This window comes from Chiroxiphia lanceolata, chromosome 3 (genome assembly GCF_009829145.1).
Source record: "Chiroxiphia lanceolata isolate bChiLan1 chromosome 3, bChiLan1.pri, whole genome shotgun sequence".
Taxonomy (NCBI): domain Eukaryota; kingdom Metazoa; phylum Chordata; class Aves; order Passeriformes; family Pipridae; genus Chiroxiphia; species Chiroxiphia lanceolata.
In genome coordinates, this window is record NC_045639.1 from 91,504,604 (window position 1) to 91,526,754 (window position 22,151).

The 22,151-nt window shown below is 39.4% G+C and overlaps 1 protein-coding gene across 21 annotated transcripts in view; it reads left to right on the top strand.

Moving 5' to 3' along the window:
- Positions 1 to 253: 253 nt before the first annotated feature.
- DST (dystonin) overlaps positions 254 to 22,151 on the top strand; it is a 306,991-nt gene continuing 285,093 nt past the window's right edge. For 8 of the 21 annotated variants that reach the window (XM_032682528.1, XM_032682533.1, XM_032682525.1 and 5 more), the window contains exons 1-3: positions 254 to 459; positions 891 to 952; positions 15,709 to 15,897. In XM_032682528.1, the coding sequence (XP_032538419.1) occupies positions 279 to 459; positions 891 to 952; positions 15,709 to 15,897 (432 nt within the window). In that variant the 5' untranslated portion in view covers positions 254 to 278. The remainder of the gene's footprint in view (positions 460 to 890; positions 953 to 15,708; positions 15,898 to 22,151) is intronic. The other 13 variants (XM_032682524.1, XM_032682532.1, XM_032682538.1 and 10 more) reach the window with 7 other exon arrangements.

Below are 22,151 nucleotides of genomic sequence, written 5' to 3' on the forward strand. Positions count from 1 at the left end.
GCCGTGCGGGCGCCGAGGGGAAGCCCCACCGCAACCATCACCGCGGCGGCGGCTGCTGAGTCACGGCCTGAATCTCATCCCGCTCCTCCTCCTTCTCCTCCTCCACCTCCTCCTCCTCCCCCGCGCCGCCGCCTCCCGCCCGGCTGCCGGCTCCAGCAGCGCGGTGCCGGCGGCGATGCCCGCCCCGCTGCCGGGGGGAGAGGCTGCCCGGCGCTGCCCGGCCCCCCGCCGCTCGCCGCAGACCCGCGCACGCACAGGGGCAGCCGGGCGCTTGAGCCATGATTGCCGCGGCTTTCCTGGTCCTGCTGAGACCCTACAGCATCCAGTGCGCCCTCTTCTTGCTCCTGCTGCTGCTGGGGACCATTGCCACGATTTTATTCTTCTGCTGCTGGCACCGCAGGCTCCAGAAAGGGAGGCATCCCATCAAATCCGTCTTTTCAGGTCGCTCAAGGAGCCGAGGTAAGAGATGCTGCCAGTCCCCGAGGGCGGCGGGGGGTGCTCCCGACCCATCCCGCGGTTTCTGCCAGCGGAGGGCCGCTCTGCCTCGGTTTAGCCGGGCAAAGGCTTTAAAGAAAATTCAAGCCGAGCCCAGGACTGCGGCAGCCTTGTCTCCACCCATCCCTTAAAGAAACGTCGGCTAGCGGGAGCGAGGTGAGGGGATGGGAAACCTCCCAGCCCTCCCCGGTCTCTCAAGTGCAGCAGAACTTTATGCTGAACTTCTTCCCGATGAATTAAATATAAATGCCGGGCGGAGCTGCCAGCTGCGCCGGGAGGGCCAGACCCGTCCCGAAGTGTGCGCCAAAGGGCGAGCGGCGGGGTAAACCCGTTAGCCGGAGCGAAATGCGAGGTGGAGCTGGTGGAGCCTGTGTGTCTTTCTGCTTGCCTTCCAGATGCTGTCATGAGAACTCATCACTTTCGCTCTGAGGTAATTTATTTAGCACGCAATTTCAAGGTCAGAAGTTGTTCTCTTTACCCGAGTACATATTGTCGTGGTCTTTTGTTAATGAAATCGCATGGTGAACTTTTCATTTTGCATGAAAAACATAATGCCCTCTTTCATTTCTTGGTCTGTTTTTCCCCCCCCCCAACACAAAATGAGCTCTTCATCTGTGTTACCCTAACCGGCCTGCTGATTTGTGTCATTCCCAAAGGTATTGGTTACTTGGAGGAAGGCTGTGCTTACTGTATGTGTCAGACCTCCCTCTGTCCAAAAGCAACCCTGAGCCCAGTTATTGACTGCACTGTAAATACGTGCAGAGCTGGTCAGTTTTGCAACTGCAGAACCTCTTGTTTTGCCACCAACCCTCACCTGCGCCCTGCTCCTTGCCAGGGAAGATGCCTGCTTGGCTTGGATGTTGCTGTGGGAGATCCCAGAAGGATCCAGACTACAAGCCTGTTTGGCATGCAGCTCAGTGTGACTTTGTATTCATAGATCAGGGGAATCAAAACTCTTACATGCCAGTGCTGAAACTATAACACAAACCCCAGACAATTCCTAGTGATTCTGAATGAGGAGCATAATTACTGGGAAAATATGTAAAATAATATTTGGTTTAGTATCCACTTTGTTTCCATGCTGCCCTGTAGAGCTCCTGTCTAGATATTTCTCTTGCCTGGTTTCCTGCTATTGATTTGAGGCATATCTTCATGCCATTGCCTCATATTCTGGAAGCCTTGAGAGAGAGTTTTGCACTAAAATGATCTTTTGTTTTAGATGATTTGCATTTTTTTCTTAGCCAGCTGTGGGTGTGAAAATTACCCAGTTATGACTAATGTTTTCAAAAGTGTGCACGGGATATATTTTTGCAATGTGGTTCATATTGGCAATTAGTTTTAAACTCCTAAGTATTTTGAAATTTGTACACACTACCACAAAAAGAAGATGACATAGGGAGTGTCCTATCTTTGTGAAAAGCCCAGGTTTGTTGTTGACTGAACAGTGCTTCAGTAAAGTCAACAAATGTGTCCCTCTAGAAATCAAAAGATTTTTTTCATTATTTAGTTTATCCAATATTGAATACTTGGTTTCCACGTAAAATTCATTCCACCCTGAGCCTAGATAGAGATGAAGTTTAATGTGTTACACGCTTTTGAAATACGTGCCATCCTGCATGGTGACCCTTAAAAGGGAAGTATGCAGAGTAATTTATTTTTATTGCTTCACCATGTGGTTATTTGCGTATCACCCAGTCAGAAGTAGATGAATATAAAATATTTCCTAGAAGCTTCCATTTAGTGAAACACTCTAAAATAAAGCAATAAAAACTGTTATATTCTTTCATAATTGTCTACATTTTGTTTATGTAGAGTAACACTACAGCTAGTGGTCTAAACTGCCCTTTTAAATAAGTAGTGGAGCTGTTTTCCCCTTTATTATCTGATGAGACTTTTGATTCTTAAGAGAAAACAATGACTCATTTGACATCATTAAATTTTCATTTTCCAATTTTTTTTCAAGTAAGATGTTATTTTAATGAATCTAATGGAATAGATTAATGAAAAAATTACAGGCATACTTCCATTAAAAATATTGGAAGCATTATCTGAAGCAGAATTTGACATTCTCAATCTATATCATCACAAAACATCACACACTTCCAACTCCAATAAGATGCTGATGAAAACAAAGAGTTATACATGAAAATATGGGCTTTGCATACTCCCCCACCCCCCGAATGAATGTAACATCTCAACTCCAAGTTTTATAGCACAAGGTACATCTGCTAGCTCCTGCCATACTTAGTTGTTTGTCAGGTGTAGTTATAAATGGTGTTTCTTAATTACATAGAAGATAATGAAAATTGATAGTAAATAGCAGTGGGTTGGCATTCATCTCCTGAGAGCTGCATTCAAATCTGACTTCCCTCACATGTGAACGTGCAGGTGGTCTAGCAGCAGTGCACAGAGAATTATAATTGCCCTATCTACAGAACGGTTGGCAATTCCTGCGTGATTGACTGCCTGCCAGGAAAGCCTTATATTTGGAAAAATAGATATGTGCAAATTTATGTTGAGATTCTTAGCCAGAGCCATAGCTCTTATGGTGCATGCCTTCATTGTCTATATGCAGTGAGAACTATTGAATACCTGAACTCCCATATTAAAAAATAAGACTCTATACTATGAGAAGGTAGATACAAAATTTGAAAATGTATTTACGATCAGCTCTCCTGTTTTGAATTTTATATGCCACCGGTGAATTGAATTCACAAATAGTTGATTTTTGGAGGGGCTTGATTTTTAATGTCTCTGAAAAATATATCTCGTTATAACAGAGTAAGAGTCTATGCAGATATTACTTGTTATAGAATGAACTTAAACACTTGACCCCCTGCCTCAAAAACAGGTAAATTTGCATGAATCATTATGAATATAAAGTAGGTTAAAGTCTGTCTTTGTTAGAGCTGCTTCATAACAGAAAAAATTAACCAGGAAGAAGATGTGAGAGTTTACTGAGATAATACACTTCACTACTAACACTTATTTACTATCATCTGAAGTTTTTCAGTTCTATTTTTTAGGATATTTTTATTACAGTCCTTAAGATCATTATGACTATAATTGCTCTTAAGAGTCCTCCATCCCCCAGGTGCTATAGATATTCCATGAAGTCACAAAGGAATCACACCCAGAATAGTTAATGTTTCTAATCTGAGGAAGACCTAGATATGCCATTGCTTTAAAAAGAAAACAAGTAAATTTCCAACAGAAATATTCATTGCTACATGACACGTCAGACTTTGATGTAGCAGTTTGGACTATTCTTTCTTTATTTTGAAAATCAGTTGTAGAACGAAATGTCAGTGCTGAACCCAAATGACACCAAAATAACAATATAACTCAGTGAGAGTTTTACCCAAATAGGGACTATGATTAATGGTTGGTATTATTATTATTATTATTAACCCCTGTATATTAAAAATATTAATGTTACTAGTGATTCACTGATTTCATTTTTCTTGTGCTCTCTGTAGAAGTTTCTTTTCTCATGAAATAGAGGAATTTTCTCTGAGTACTTTGTGGACTTGGGCTTGATACATTTAAATGTTTAACATTTTACATTTGTATCTTTCAATTTAAAAGCATTGCTTACTGTGTTGGTGTTGCCACTTCTTGTGATTTAAATTTCTTTCTGAATTAGTTTTCCTTATTGTTGAAGCCTCTGGAGTCACAGGATTATGTGAGATTTTTACCTTTCAATTAAAAAGGAAGTAAGCTTCTAGCCTTTAGGCTGGAAGGAATTAATCCAAATGGTATAATTCTTAATATCTTTTGATTCGGTGGTAAGAACTGTTGAAAAGGAAGTTCCTCATTCAGGATCTAGAAATGGTTGAGTTTTATGAGATTGTGAAGGGATAATTTTACTAACTGCTAAACCAGAAGTTAATGGTTTTCATATTATTGGGGAAAACATCTTTTGCCTGAAGTTTTCTCTGAGTTTTACAGTTTTCCTTTATCTTACCTTTTAAAGAAATACTATGATCTCAGGAACTGAAGGTATCAGTGTTAATGGGTAGTCATGAGCAACATAATTTCATTTTGTATTTATTTGATTTTGACTCATATATTTTGGGCCAGTTTCCTGTGAATGCTTCCACTGAGACCTACGGGTATAAGTCTACTAGGAAACAAATTCATAGAAGTTTTACAGTCCACTGTAAATCCTGACTTCACATAACCCAGGTGGGACTAGGCACACCAGTAAGGCAAACAGGAGTTGACACTTTATGAAAAGACTCTTTGGGAGGGCTGGCAGCATGTGTTAGCCACAGCTGTAGCAAAGGAATAACATTTGGTCGTTTGAGTTTTGCAGACCCCACGTTTTCTTCTTAGTACACTGAACAGTGCCTACAATGTTGTATGTATTCGGTCTATTGTTGTGACAAAACTGGTAGTGAAATAGGTCAGCCAAGACTGATGATAATTTTTAAGAGCAAACGGATTTTCTAAATCATCAATTGTGGTACAATGGATGCAAAGCAATAGTACAACAGTCTCTGGGAAATGTGTATATTACTTTGCCCAGAAAAAGTGTTCATAAATTTATCCGTAAGCATACCTTTGCCATAATCATCTCCCTTCTGAGACTGATCATGAGGCGGTTGCCTAAAAATACAGTTCAGATATCTTGCAAAACAATAATGAATAGTCTTTGAAGAGTTGCACAATAATTCATCTTGAGCATTGCATCTATTTATAAACTGCTCCAGATATGTACAGCTTCGGTGAAAAGAGAAATCGGCAGACCCTCCAAGCTGAATTTGAGTCTTCTGTTTGACTGGAGGGAGTGCATTCAAGGAGCAGCAGAAACATGCAGGACTAGCCAGAAAAATACATTCACTCACCTATTGAAAGGATGTGTCCTTGTCTTTGCAGAGCTGAATCAGCCTGAAAATATTTTATCTTTGTGTTTGACGTGCTTTTCCCCCAGGATGTTTAAACTATTTTTCCATTAGCTGTCTAAGAGTTAAGGAGCAGGTTCAAGGGAATATAAATTGTTTTCTTAGATGTATGAAAGACTTATGTACAGGAATGAATGAAGAGCTATATATACAGGTTATACTGTATAAGGACACATCCATCTGTCCATTTTTCAATAACATGTCCAATAATGTGGCCCAGAGAGGGTATGTCACACTGAGCTGTCACATGGCAAACTAGGTATCACTGAGATTTGACTTACTATATGTCATCTGTCCATCACTCTTTGTCAGCTTTAGTCACTGCAGTGCTGCCTTTAGATAGCCCAGCAAGCACTGATCTATGCTGAGGAACAGCTTGTTCGGTAATTGTATCACAAAACATGGCAATTGCCTGGTTGCTGCAGCAAGACCACTTGGGTTCCCGAACTAAACTAATTTCAGAGGAGTTAACTTGGGTGCCTCTACTCTGTGCTAAAGTGTAGTGTAGAAATGCCTGACATAGTTATATAGCCTTCTGGTTGTCTGAATCTCTGCTCTGGCTTCTGACAGCCTGCAGAACATTGAAATGCTGAGGGGATCTCCTCTTAGCTCCATTGATCACCTGCTAAAGTACTGACATTGTGTCATGGTCCACATCAGTGGTCAGGCATGGTCTCAGGACCTGCATTATAAATGAACACATCTCCACAGTTCTCTAGCAGGATACGGACAACCACTGCATAAAGATAAGCTACCTCATAAAAGTTCTTACTCTTTAGTTTCCCATTAATACAGTTATGCCAACAAACTCACAGCTATCATCTAAGTATTTAGATATCCAGGCTTCTCAGTATCTACTGTTATCTCTGGAAATGTGTTTTAGATGAGGCTGCAGCTTCTGTTGTGCTCTATGCCAGTGCACACTCCCGGTACACACAAGCAGAGCCCTGGTTTCAGGGGCATGCAGGTGGAGCATGGCTTGTGGCCATCTGTCTGTTAACAGCCACATTGTACACAGGTACAGAATGGGAACTTCTAGCTAGCTAAACTAACCTCAGATTGAAACTGTGAATTAAAGCAGCTGAGGTCATACTTCAGTTTTACCGCATCTGCACTGCTATAGAAACTGTTTTTACATGGACAGAAAGGATAATGCAGAGGTCCATAGACCACATAGAGCTAAGAGAAGCTTAATCATCTGCATTGATTTCTCAGTTACTGTGGTTAGATTATAAGGGTGACAGATGAGGTTGTGGATGCCCCTTCAGAAACAGCTCAGCACTTTAGGCTGAGGGTATTAAATGAAAGAAAACCACATGAACAGGGTAGTGTGACCCTCAGCGCTGTGGCTGCTCCAGGGCTGTTACGTGTGTTTTCCTAGGGCATGGAAACCTCACTCACACTCTCTTCCATTCCCAAACTTCTTTAAGAAGAGGCACCTTTGATGTGCTATGGAAGAAAGCGCAGAGCACAGGGTAAAGTCACCTTGCTGTTTTCGTATAGGATCTGATTCAGCTGAGCTGGGCTTTTCTGGCCTGGTCATATCAGACATGCAGAGCTGCAGCCTCTCAGCCTGCCCCCCTTGCTCTGCAACCTGGAGGGGTCTCAGGCTCTGTGGAGGGAGCACGTGGGCTCCTGCAGCCTCCCAGGGCAAGGACTCAGCACTGTGTGGTAGAGATCCTTTAGCATATTGTCAGGCTCACAGTTGAGACAGCTGCTCTAGACCTAAATCTAGCAAAGCTGCCTTGTTTTTATGCTTATTCCTCATGCTTCTAGTTCACTGGTGAGCCTGGGTACCTGCTATGTGGATCCAAAGTGTCTGAGCCCCTGCTGTGCTCCCTTGTGCCCTACTGCCTTGCATCAAGGAGAGTCAGAGCTTTGCAGTTCCTGACTCATCAGCGGAAATGAAACATGAGTTGTGACTAAAGTGTGAAAACACCACATCAGCTACAGAAACTAACTGCAGTTGATGTTTGGGCAAAGGCACATTTCTTGGAAGTTGTGCCAAAGTCCTTATCTCGCCTGTCCACTCAGCTGTTTAAATACTGCACTCAGCTTCAGGACGGCAAGGTAGATAGTAGAGTGAACTGGAAGTGAAACACAGTTCTTACAGACTTATTTGATGATTATATAAATTGATAGCATTAACTATACTGAAATACATAATGTTCTAGAGAGAACAAAATGATACAACCAGCTCAAGGTATCATTCCCTTCTGATCTGCTGCCACTACCTTCCTTCATGTGAAGTGCTGCTGGAGTTGGAAAGTGACTTTGCAAAACCAGCATCCCCTCATTCAGCCCAATAAACTCACTGTAGACATTTACAGCTTATAGTCTATAGAGCTAGAGCTCAGCTGACCTAGTGTAGGTGTCTGCTTCAGGATGAGCTGAATGGTTCTTACAGCCTCACTGAATGCGTCAACTAAATTTTTTATTGGTAATAACAGGAGCTTAGTCTAGTTGCTGCTGAAGCAGGGACCCATTCAGGTATCCTGTTGGTATTTGAATCTGGGTATCTTAATAGATATCTGAATTCCAGCCTAGGTATCTTTTTCTAATATATTCCTGCTAAGTCTTCCATCAGTTATGCATCTATTTTATAATTGAAAAAACGCAGACCCATCTTCACATGCTGTGGTAGCATAAATTTTCTTAATGGTTTCTTTCAAACAAGCACACTGGACAGAGGACAGTAATTTCTTGGTACTAAATGTTGTGCAGCACTGCAATGCTTTAGCAATGTCTATTATTTCTTATTCTCCTTCTTACTGTATTTTAATATTTAAAGCTAATTTCTAATGGTAGATTCTTAATGTATACAGGACACTGCCCAAGACAAGGAGACATGATGAGATGGAAAATGAAGGAGTCAGCGGTAGAAAAGGGACATGCTTGGGGAATGCACTAGTATATTTTAAATGAAACTTTCCCTTGCAGACTACTGATTAAGGAGTTTTCTGATTTATTTTTTTTCTTAAATAATTGTTCCCTTCCTACTGTAGGCTTGCAATGCTGAGGTAACAGGGAAGGAAGTGGGACAAACCATTGCAAAGGCAAGGCAGCCATGGAAAGCTGCAAGTCTTCTTGTCAGAGAATGATAGGACTGCTTAGAGAACAGGCCAGCTTTTGTGGCTTATAGGTTTAGACAGGAAAGAGTATTTAAAGGGTATCTTGAGGCATGACTGGGCATGCTATTTGCTTGCAGATCATCAGATTTTCCTAGTGTTATAGCTTACCTGTGCTTGACCGGAATCCTGACCTTATGACAGGAAAAACCAAAGACATCATGTAAAATAGAAGTGTAACACAGCATGGGTTATTAGAAATTGTATTCTAAATTCACACCTAAACCTAGCTTCACACAAAGGCTCCTGTGTACATACTCAGGTACTTGCTTATGAACTGGAAAGCAGGTTATTGATGTTCTATTTCATGAACTCCGTTGGAAGAGCAATCTTGTTCAGGTTATGTAAAAGACAATTGCTTTAGATGCCTTTGAATGTGTGGACTTATCTTGGAATATGACACGTGCCAAATCACAGTCTTCAATATTTGAGAAATGGTTCCAGCACTGCTTAGAGCTTAGGTTTAGAAGATAAGAATAATATCTCCTAAAATAACATAAGGCATGAGAAGAAGCATCAGTGAAAGCTTGCTAATGAGGGAGTGGAATGGGAAATTGAATGTAAAATCATACATTTTATGTTTTAAATCCTGATTCAGATCCTTATAGGAATAACCCTTTGCAAGATTAAAAAAATAAAATCAAGAGAACCCCACACACACAAAAAAAGGTTGCAGTCTGTTTTTTCAGTCCTGATAGAATTAAGAAAGAATCCTGATAGAATCAAATGCAGTTGCATCCTCCTTGAGTGTTTGTGAAGTAATACAGTCAGTGAGTGTAGATAATCTTCCTGCGATAGAAAATTAAGACTTTGCATTACTTAGCGATCTTCACTATTAAAGAGGATGTATTAATAGCTCAGAGAATTTAACTTGAATCTTGGATTTTGTGTTGAACTGGCAGAACTGGCAGTTAAATAAATATAGGTTGTTTTTTGTGGGTTTTTTTTTTGGTTTTCTTTGTAAACTGATGATATTTGGGATGGAAATCACTATGGAAGAGGAAAGAGGAGAATAATGCAATCTTGGTCATTTTTTGAAACTATTCTTACAATATAGATGCATATATATATATATGTTCTCTTTGTAGCAGATAGAATCTCAGATTTTTCTCTTTCAGTGTGCAGGGGAATTTCATACAATAAAGTTATTGAATTAAACTTGCCTTTTTAGTTCAAGTAGGTACTCCAACTATGGGGTTTAATTCTGTTTCAGCTTGACTACAAAACAGCTGAGAACACCAGCATCTTGAGAACGGATTTGATACTATGCAGTCTAATGGCTCAGGCCCTAAGACGTTGTAGGTTGCATATAAATGAAAGTTTCAAGCTTTAAACAGGCGGTAACTGACAATTTGAAAACTGTTTCTTGAGGCCATTAATTGACAATGGTAATAGATGACAATTCTCATGCACATACAACCACTGTCAAAAACCTTAAAAGCAAGCGCATGAGGTTGGATATCCTATCTGAGCTTCTTTTGGCTTTAATATTCATTAGTGCACCTTGAAAAGTACATTAATCTACAGGACTTATTCAAATATCTGTACAGGCCTTTGCAAACGCAGTTGAGTTCTGTTGTCATTGAATTATGGCTTGATGCTAGCTAGCACTTTTTCTGTGATTTACTGAAGTTCTGCCAGAAGGTAAACTGGGCTGCAGTCCAGTGCCCACTGAAGTTAATGCAAAGATTTCTGTTGATTATAGCTGGACGTGAGATAATGCACTCTTACCTTCATGATATTAATGTTTGTTGATTCTGAAAGCACATACTGGCTTGAAAGGTTGGGTTCAAGATCATCCAATATATTCTACATAAAATAATTATACACTGGAAAAAATGAAAACCGAATATGGTTTCTTATCAAGCATAAAAATAATAGATAATGTATGATGAAGGCAGTAGGGTTAGTAGAAGCTAGAATGGAGAGGAAAAGGATCTGGTGAATTAATACAATTGTGCATTGAAAGAACGTATAAGTCAGAGATTCATATCACTAAAGCAATAAGGCACACATGGGATAGCACTGATGTATTCATATGGTGCTATTCAAGTACCAGACAAAGAATTAAAATAAATACAGAAAACCTAAGACAGTGAAAGAAAAAGGTGCAACACATTAAGCAAAATATACTTTTCTGTAAATTTAAAAAAAAAAAAAAAAGGCAAAATTAGACAAGTTTTTTAGGATGTTTTTTATGATGGATGATTTGGGAATGATAATAAGCAAAAACATAGCAAGGATAGCAGAGTATGATGTACTTGGTTATCAAATACCAGACCACACTGAAGAAATAGGGCAAATAAACAGACAAATGATGTTCAGAAATGCAAGGTTGAGTATATTAAAGAGAAAAGTCTTTAGCCTCTTTCTTAATTTTTAGCTGTATGGTCTCCAGCAAGGGACTTCTGAATGACTTTTGACAGTTCAGTGAAGACCACTTTTAGATGTATAGCCTCATCAGAAAGAAGGTGGGATGGGAAATGTTCTACTATTATATATATCAGTAATATGGATTTATATAGAGTAGTGTGCTGAATTACAGGGATCCAGCAAGAGTGATGTCTGTGAATAAGGAAATGTAAACATGTGAGAAGAAAAAAAAAAATAGAAGAGACCAGAATAATTTCATGTAGAAGGAGGAAAATAAGAGGAAGTCTGATGATAAAATATGTATGGAATGATGAATACTGTATTGAAGGCAGACCAAAACCTAACCATCATAGGTCTGATCCATCCTATCTAATTTTGGATACTGACAGCAGGGATGTCTATAAGTGAAGTAGTCAGCCTGGGCTCCCGTTACAGGTAGAGAAATAGGTACTGTTAAGGAATGGTTCATCTGCCCTGCTGGCTTCTGTGGGTCAAAAGGCAACCCAGGGAGGGGAGATCTGATGAACTTTGGTCAGAGGAAACCCACATGTGTTTCTATAGACAAGAAATTGGTCACTGAATCAGAGATGTGAAGTTAAAACTTGGCTGGATAAGAAGATATTTTTTTACAGAACACCTTACCATGAAAGTAATTTTACACAGTGTTCTCTGGCATGCAGTGCCCAGGCTGGCAACAGTCATCATTGATTTGGGTGTAAAGATAGACAGAACAGGTTCTTTCAATATTATCACACTTCATTCCAGGAAAAAAAAGCCCACCCCACAATTTCAGAGAAGACTTAAAAGGATGAATTTCAGGTAAAAGAGGCTGATTTCCCTAGCCTGCTTCCTCAGACAGAAAAATTCCCTCGAGAGCAGGTGGACTAGGCTTTGGCTCTGCAACAGCCTCCAGAGACACCTCTATTCCTGCTGATTGATTAGGGAGATCATTCTTGAGGGATTCAAACAGACTCTAACTGGAAGGATGCACATGAATGCTTTTGGAGAGAAGATAATCCCAGGTTGAGTTTGCCTCTTGTCTTCCTCTGATATATCTAAAACTGGTGCTGGTGATCATCTGTATTGTTTCCTCAAGAAAGTTTAGTTTACTTTAGTGTAAATATTTGTGCAGCTATTTTAGTTTTTGGAAGACAGACTTCCTAAAATACATAGTTGGAGTTTTGTTTGGTTTGCCTTGTTTCAGAATTTTACAGGCACAAAAATGAGTCAGGCAGTAGGGTCTAGTAATGAGCAACTCACTCCCAGCACAAAGAACAAGAAAAAGTTTGTCACTGCCCAGTGACACAGCATTCACATGATAGTGGAAATTACAAATTGCTTAATGGTGTTAGAGCAACCTCATTGTATTATCAGTGTGATTTTAAAATCTCCAGTGTTTCCTCAGTAATTTGGTCTCAGGTGATATGTTGTGCTTCCCTGCATATTTTGTAACACTTTTCTGCTCTTCTGTGAGCACTGACTTAACATTTAAAATAGTGCTGTCTTTGCCAAAGAGATATTTTTGTGATTTCCACATTTTTTATTTTGATTGCTGTATTAACATGATGTTTTCAATTCTGGGCTAAACCGAAGGATAAATAACACACATGACACAAGAAGCTTCTGTTCACTTCACTGCTTAGAAGGAATTACTGGCCATTCTAGTTTTGCAGTGATCATAAGAGTAGCAACTTCCGTAATTTACATCACTTTTGACTCCTGTTTTCATTTTTGACTACCAAATTTTGAAAATTTCCAGATTTGGGTCTTCGTTCTGGCAAAGTCTCATTGCAGGAATGAGTAAGCATTTGGGGTTTTGGTCTGAGGACTCTGCCCTTGCAACGTTATCTTTGTTGATACGGAATTAATTTTCCACCTGAAATCAAGATCCTCTGCCTTTATCACATTTTAATCCTCCCCACAGAAACCATTTGTGATGCTGCAGGCAGATTATGACTTCAAGAGAAGAATAAGCTTCAGCAAACAGAAGCAGATGAGCTCTTAAAGAGATAAAGATCCCATTTTCCTGTTAGCAATAAACAGCAAAAGAGAAAAATATATAAAATGTCAAGGCGAAACATTGTCTACAAACAGATTTTTCTAGGTCACAGGTGACTTTTTCATATTGAAACATAATACTTAATCAGTAAACCTTGACATATTTTGAGGTGAAGCCACTCAGTGAGATAGATTCGCATTCTTAAATCCCTATCTGGCATGTGTTTCTGAGCACTTACAGAGCTGCTTAGCTTCTATCAATGCTTCTGTTACATAAACATACTTTCCAGAAGAGTTTTATCTGGCTAATGGGAGTGTGGCGAGGGAGCAGCTGCAGTGCAGGGTATGTCACAAGGCTTCAGCCAGTAGCCATCATGTCTGAATGAACAATAATGCATTTAGAAAATCTATTTTGATTTCAGAACTTGGAATATATTTGTTGGGTATTTTAGTCTCTTGAGGAATATTTTAATTTAGTATGGAATAATCCCTGATGCACACTAACATTTTTTCTAAAAGAAAATTTCCATGAGCAGTAAGCTCTGTAATAGTAGGCTCCCCGTGTTGTATTTTTCCCTGTTATCCTGAATAGTCCCTAGTATCACGTTGAATGATACATTGTAAGTATCTGTTAGATATTTCACAGTGTAGAAACAAAATGAGGCAATAAGCTTTGCCATTGCAATAGTGTGGCAGAGTGTTTCACAGATCTACATCTCTGAATCTTTGGAGAGCCTCCTAAATCTGTGCAGATCTTCTGGTGCAGTGGCTTTCACTTTGCTGCTTGCTTTGGTTGATATGGATTCCATTATGATACAGGGTGTCAAAGTCTGTCCCTACCTGTAGTCTGAACAATTCTATTGCTTCAGTAGAGTAAGAGGGATCATAAAAAAAAGACTGAAGAAATTTTGTCCATACCTTTGCATCATATGTATTTCATAGCACTGAAAAGGCAATGCAGAAAGAACCGTGTCTCGCAGAATACACCATCTAAGGAGTCTTTCTGCTGTGCCTTTTGCAATCGGATATGTCTGTCATGTATTGGCCTCATAAGCCACCAGTGTGCCTGTAACAAACGTGGATAGAGCCTTCCCAAATCTTCGTTCGCGAAGCCTAGCCATGAAATTTCATAGCACTGTTGCACCACATATATGAACCTTCCAGACTGACTAAGTAAAGCTGCGGTCTATTCCTGTCCCTCTTCTCCAGTGTTCAGGAGTAGAAGGTTGTTACCTGGAATTTACTTCACCATGTCACTTCACCTTTTCACATCATCTGTTGCATGCCATGTGTATCTGTAGCAATCACTAGCATGTGTATGTAAATATGTGTTTGTGTGTTTTGGCCATTTAAATATATATTTACTGAATGGAGAACACCTTTAAATAATGAAGATACCTGTTTGTCTGTCTGAGTGTCCAGAACAGGGTGCTGCTGTCCTCTCTTGCAGTCTCATGAACATTAGACAAGTAAATCCCATTTTCACAGAGCCATGCATCTACTTTCAATTGCTTCAAACCAGCATTTTAGCATAACTTTGCTATGCTGATTTCTTAATTAAAACAACAACAAAAAAGGCAAAAACCTCCACAAAACACAAAAGCTAAGGGAATGGGGAAAAAACCCCGGCAGGTTTATATGGAAATGTATTGTTCCCACTAGTTTTCTGCTGGTAGGAATGCAGGATATTTAGATTCACAATATAAATTTCTTGAGTTTTATCTAAAATCTAACCATGGAGAAGTTCGAATCTTTACATGGACCAGCCATTTCTGAATGTTGACTTTGTTACATAAGGACTTCAGCAGAGATATTTACCTAGAAGAAAAGAAGGCAGAAAATTAGGAATTGTTGCATCTATTCTTAGTTTTGAAAGGAAATGTAGCCTTTAAACTGCAGACTGTCACTAAGGGCATAGATTTGGCTCACTTAATCTGAAAGCTGATGTGACTAAGTGAATGGATATTATGACCTGGCCAAGTTTAATATTAACCAATATTGTATTCAGTACAAATGATGCATGTCAGGCCCTGTGCATGCTCATGAGGGGACTCAATAAAATGAGAGAATTCTCATTGTAAATGCTCTGCAGGTAGCAATAGAGGGATAGCATGATACATGTTGCCATTAAAGGAATGAAATTCTATAAGGCCATGAACCGTTTTGGATGTTGCTCAGAGGTTTTCTCAGCAAGCCTCTGAAAAGCATTTCTGAAGGGCAGCTTTTCCTGAGTTTATTAATTTGGCCAAATATATCTGTATTTCTCAGATGATAATGAAAGACAGCACTCTGTCTTAATTATTTATTCCAAATGGTAAGGTTTTCCCCAAACTCTAGCACTATCTGAACTCTTAACAAGAAATGTTGGTTATAATTGTTACCATCTACCAATTTTTCTTCATTTTCATTCTCAGGAAAAAAAAAAGGCACCTTTGAAGCTCACACTCCCTGAAACAATTTCTTGTGAGGCCAAGAATTAACCTGGAAAATTTTAATTATAATTTTTAAATTAGAACTATTTAGTTATAAATAACTAAAAGTATGAGCTTATAAAGAAAAGCAACAAGAGTTACTGCTACTACCTCTTTCAATAATACATGTGATTTAGAAATATAAAACATATGTGATATTAACAGCACTTGGCAACATCTCTTTATTGTTACATGCAGTATATATGGACATTCCATTAATGTAAGGTGAGCATGCCTGTACGTCAAGTTGTTGTTAAGATCCTGTGTGATTTTGCTGATGTCACATGGCTCCATTTGGGGAGATGCCAAACACGATGATGCCTTTTTCTGTTACAGGGCTTTAGATCAAGTCCTCGTCATGCTCGAAGACGTGTAGCACCTCGCCTTGAAGAAACACAACCTATAGTGGAAGCTCACCATCTAAGTGAGCAGGAGACTTCTGTAAGAAAAAGAAAAATCAAGAAAAGCAGCCGAGTCCAACCAGAATTTTACCATTCTGTTCAAGTTACCCCAACTCGAAAGCCTGTAAGTATTCTACCTTTAGGGATAAATAGCACTCAAAGTATATTAGAGAGTCATGTGATACAATTCTATTTTTTGGGCTATCCATATTCTGTTCCTCAGTTTAAAAATCTTTTCAGTTCTTATGTTCAGCATAAGAAGAATGTTTTTTGAATTTTGATTTTTTTCTTTAATATTCAGTCTACAGTCAATATTCAAATAAGATATTTAATTTGATAGTTTATAGTGATATTAGTAAACAGGTTTTTATAGTGCATATGTATGTTATTGAAATTCCTCACTCAGATTTATCAGAGGTGCTATGTACTGAACCCGATTTATATGAAATCTTATTACTAGATCCAATTTTGAGGTCTCTTCTGCTTTATAGAGTATTTATAATCTTTCTGCTCAACAAAACTTAGATGAAGCCTTATCATTGTTAGCTTCTCAACTTGATCTATGTCCAGTTCTATTAATACTGATAATGTCCTTTTTGTGTGGAAATATGACAATTCATTGAAACATACAGTTCCTAATGTAAATGTGCATGAAGACATATTATGTCTTGCAGACATAATGCATTTCTTTTATTAATGAGAGCTCACTGCTTTGATGCATTTTCTGACTAACTTATTTGTGCCAATATGAAGGGGCTTGAACTACTTCTACTAAGTCAGTATTATTAAAATGATATTGAGCATACCCTAAAAAATATTATCTTGACGTTGCTGCATTCTAACTGAACCCTCCTAGACTGGTGGTAATTGAACACCAAAAATTATCAATGAGGTCTGAAGACAGTTTGAGAAAGCCTTCCTTAGTGGAATTACATTGCCTCAGAGAGAGCAAGAAACTTGTACAAAGAAAAGAAAGCCAGAGCTGCCAACGACTGCTAGAATTCTTACTTATTAGTTGATCCATTCCATTTCTCTGCTTTCATTCCACTACTCCCCAGTTTCCTCTATTCTCTCATGTTTCTACTTATAATTTATTTTTGAGTGCTCAAGATTCTGTGGTTTAATTTGACCTGATGGATTCATCTTTTGCTCTTCTTAAAGGATCTGATTGTCCTTTCTTTTTAACCATCTCCCTTTCACTCCCATCCTATTTTACTCTCTAGACCATTTTGTCTAGTTCTGTAATTCTTACTGGGTCTCCAGCCTCCCACCAGGCTCTCCTCTGTTCATTATTCACTTCTGTTCCTCTCCCTGCTTTGTTGTCCTTCTTTAATCTCTTCCATCATCTCCTCTATTATTTTCCATGTCACTCCTATGGGGTTTTTTAATTCCCTTTAAGGTTCAGTTGTTCATAATTTTTTCCATGGTAGGCCTATGCCTGTCTGTAATTGCTTAGGCTGTTACTAACTACCACTGATTACCAACACTGGAAAAAGAGCATCAGTGCTGCTGAATTAAAGAGCTAAAACTGTATAAATGGTGTAAGCAGCAAAACAGGCTTTGAATAATGGATTATTGAAGCTAAGAAAACCCTGCTTTCCCCCAAAGTCAGTAACACGTCAGGGGCTTCAGGACCAGCAAAAGAAAGAAGTGTAAGAATAGAAAATATTCAGTGTTACTATAGAAGTTCACCTTCCTCTTATTTCATGTGTCCACTGTGTCTGACAAGACCTACCACTGAAGCAGTAATAAATCTCAGATTTAGAGAAAACTTCTCTTAGTGCTGTCACCATTATGTCACCTCCTTGAAATTGCTTTTGCAGTGTATCTTTTATGCAGCGTTATACAGTTCTTTTGAAAGCCTTTCCTTCTACAGCCTTGATGAACTCACATTTCTACAGAAAAAGAATAAATCATTATCTTTATTAGACTACAATCCAGAAAACTTAAGTCACCAATTTAATTTCTCATGGACATTGTAAGTTATTCTGAATGTATTATTAATGCCATGGTGACAGAGTGAATAAGGTTTATGCCATGACAAATCTCCGCAGCATTGTGAAGTTCCAGGCAATCACAATATCGTCCATCTCGCAGTTTGGCACATCTTCATCCCACTTTGTCTCAATGTTTCAAAGCTCAGAGACTTTTGGCCTTCATTTGGCTTTGTAGAATTTTACGTGATTCAGTGCCAGAAATGCTCCTGTTAGTCTGCATAATTTCTTTCTCTTTCTTCCCCCGTTATTCCCAGCTCTGCCCACTTGAGCCACTTTAAATAAATCATCTGTTGTCTTGAAGTTTATATTCCAGAAATATTTGTAGGCAGGTATGGCCATATTCTGCTTAGTCATCACTTGAAAAAATGATGTATGATGTCTGCTAACCAGAAGACAGTTTCTCCTCATGAAACAGTTTTCAGTTTTGTTTTCCCCCTACTCACGCCTTTTTGTCCCTATTTTCTGAAAAGAAAGGTATCTCCAAAGTAACTATAAAACAGTCTTCTGGAAAGCTTTTTCTTTGCTCCAGGAAATTTTTGAGTAATCAATCCGAAAATATGTTAGCCTGCTTTGTTGCTATATTAAGATGTATGCTTAAAGACTTTTTAAACATTTCATGAAAAGTTTTGGTGGGTGTTTAGATGCTGGGTTTTCTTATTCCTGCTAATTTACACCATTTTGTATTTGTTTGATTTTGTTGTGCCTAAGTCTTGTTTTTCAGTTTCCTGGCTGGTGCTATAATTATCTGAATTTGCTTGTATTATTTCTCACTTCCTGCATAGCAATCTGAGATCTTTCCAGCATAGTCCCTGATCTCGTCAGAACTAAATTAGGTGTAATTGTGTGGATGGGAGTAATCACGCTGAAGACAATAATTGCTCCCCTTGAAAATCTGCACAAGCAGATGTTTGCAGAAATAAACTTTAGTTTTCTCTGAAAATTTCATTTTTTTTTTTTACACCTTCCAGGTAATTAAATACATTTTGTGCTAATACCAATTCTTACTGTACAGAGTTTATAGCCATTTTCACTTTTACTCATCTTACTTGGTGCAACACGAACATAGTGCTGTGAAGCTTACCCCTTTTAGGGCACATTGTTCTATTTTGTGCCCTGTAGGTCACCCTCTCATTGGTGGCTGTATTCTTTGTGCTGATATTCTCCATAGGTGACAGTTTTACATCAGCTTCACACTGAGGAGAGTAAAGATACATATTACTGGAGCATGCTTTGAGTTTTTGAACACAACAGAGAACTCTTGAGAAGAAACACATCTGCGTTCTTTAATTTAGCATGACTTCGTGCAAGTCAAAGGAGTGTTATATATCACTCCTTTCATGAATTGGGTAGCTGACTCTGTAAAGGTAGTTAAATTTTCTGAAGGTGTGGAAGGATGTGCAAAAGTCTCCTGTCATGAGCTTGCTGCTGCATAGCAATACTTCTCCAGGGCAAATTTTAAACTGAGGGTTCTATTACAAGCATTTTGCAAATATTATCCATGTTTTAAATAGTGGTCTGCTCTGAAGCAAAAGTATAAGACTCTGCAAATTATTAACATTTCTGCCCCCCACACCTTGTGCTGGGCTGGAACAAAAGATGGCCTTGAGTTTGTATAAACAAATCTGGCTCCTGAGCTGTGGAGTCAGGTAGACATACAGTTCTGCCAAATTCTAATTTCACCTGTATGTCTACAAACATAGTGGAAAAGGGATGCCATCAAAGCAGCATCTTTTGATATCTCCATTGTTAAACAGTTTGAAGGGCTACTAAACTGCCCAACTCATGCAGTCACCAAGGATTATTTAAGATCATGACATGTATCAAAATTTACACTTGTGTTTATCATAACAAGATCTCTGTAAGATGTGCATCAGGTGAGACTACAGAGATTGGGACATAAATAAATTTGGTTGCTTACTTTCAGATGTGAAATCCCTGTTTCTTCTCAAAGCCCTGTACTTTACACATCCAGAGTTATTGGTCTATTGTGCCCCTGAAGTGTAGCAACAGCATATATTGAGTGGATTATCTATGGAATAGTGTTTAAAAAAGTATCTCTGAAGTAACCTACCAAGAATAAACTGATGACAAATAATGATCTCAGAAGCACTGATTCTTGCAGGTATCCCTTGGGGTTTTTAATTAACTAAAGACTGACCTTTGCTGCAGCAATTTAGCTCCTTAGGGGTGGGTGCAGCATTGCTACAAGTCGCTACATGGAAACCTGAAGGAGGTCAGATGTCTGGGAGGTCACATGTGGAAAAAAACAACGGATATGAGCAGCTTCATTTGGCAGTGTAAAGACCCTGTTGAAGAAACCATGAAAGCAAAGCTAAATCAGTTTTTAATGCGTGTAAAGCCATGAGTTGTCCCATTCATGGTCTTATTCAGCTATCCTGGTTTTTGCTTTTATGTGTTTAAGCCTTAAAACTTACAGGAAAACCAGTATTACAATTCTGTATAAGAAACACTTTGGAGTTTTTTTTAAACATCTGATACCAAATAATTTATAGAAGAATTCCGGGTGTTAGTTGACACTTAACCTACCTGAGATGAATTATTTCACGTGGATGAAGTTGTTCTACAGGGCTTTTTAGAAGGTTTTAATATGTCTCATTAAATAATCGCTATTTCATTTTGTTAATTTCCTTTTATTCTTACTCTACTGTTATTTACTAGTTTTCCAGTATCATGTGTCCTATTTCAATGACCTAATAGAGACGACAAGCAAATATTACCCATCACCCTGCACAAGACTTGGTTAATTCCAAGTGTTACCTATTTAATCTATAGATTGCATTCATATCATCTTTCTTTTGGAGACATCTGCTAGTGTTGGATTTTGTCTCCTGCGAATTGCATTAGAAGAAAACTTGGCAAAACATTATCATACCATCTTTCACTTTCAGCATTTTTCTTAACATGATGCTGGAAAGCAGTGCCACAGAAAGGGACCTGGGGATCCTGGTAAACGGCAAGTTGAATCTGAGTCAGCAGTGCCCTGGCAGCCAGGAGGGCCAACTGTGTCCTGGGGGGCATCAGGCAAAGCATCACCAGCCAGTCGAGGGAGGTGATTGTCCCTCTCTGCTCTGCACTGAGGCGGCCTCACCTTGAATATTGTGTGCAGTTTTGGACACCCAATATAACAAAGATATTAAGCTGTTGGAGAGTGTCCAAAGGAGGGCAACAAAGATGGTGAAGGGCCTTGAGGGGAAGCCATATGAGGAGTGGCTGAGGTCACTTAGTGTGTTCAGCCTGGAGAAGAGCAGACTGAGGGGAAACCTCATTGCAGTCTACAAGTTCCTTGTGAGGGGAAGAGGAGGGGCAGACACTGATCTCTTCTCTATGCTGACCAGTGACAGGAGCCAAGGGAATGGCCTGAAGTTGTGTCAGAGGAGTTTTAGGTTGGATATTAGAAAAAGGTTCTTCACCCAGAGGGTGGCTGGGCACTGGAACAGGCTCCCCAGGGAAGTGGTCACAGCGCCAAGCCTGACACAGTTCAAGCATTTGAATGATACTCTCAGGCACATGGTGTGACTCTTGGGGATGGTCCTGTGCAGGGCTAAGGGTTGGACTCGATGATCCTTGTGGGTCCCTTCCAACTCAGCATATTCTGTGATTCTATGACTATATTAACATTCTCAAATGTACGACACAGCTGTGAGCTACCGGACTGTGCATGCACGTGTGTGCGCACACACACACGTCCTCTCTCAGGACCATTTGAGCATATCCATAATGAAGAAACACAGAGAACATGTTAATGTATATGAAAAGGGAAACAAGGACTGCATTATTTTCCATTTTTATGACTGCTATGGTTTAACCTGTCAGGCAGCTAAACACCACAGAGCTGTTTGCTCACTCCCCCCCAGTGGGATGGGGGATAGAATAAGACAAAGGTAAAACTTGTGGTTTGAGATAAAGACAGTTTAATAGGACAGAAAAGGAAGGGAAAATAATAATAATAATTATAAAAGAATATATGAAACAAGTGATGCCCAGTGTAGTTGCACACCACCTGCTGACTGATGCCCAGCCAGTTCCTGAACAGGAGGCTGCCACCCTCCAGCCAACTCTCCCCCCAGTTTTATTGTTCTACATGACACCAGATGGTATGGAACATCCCCTTGATCCTTTGGGGTCAGCAGTCCTGGGCGAGCAACATGAGAAGGTGAAGAGTCCTTGATGTAGTGTCAGCCCCAGTAAGCAACAACTAAAACATCAGTGTGTTATCAACATTATTCTTACCCTAAATCCAAAGCACGGCACTGTACCAGCTACTAGGAAGCAAAAAGCCCTATGACAGCTGAAACCAGGACAAAGACTTAAAGGATATTGATGGGGATTTTGAGAAGCTCCTGACAGTTTATTAAGTGAT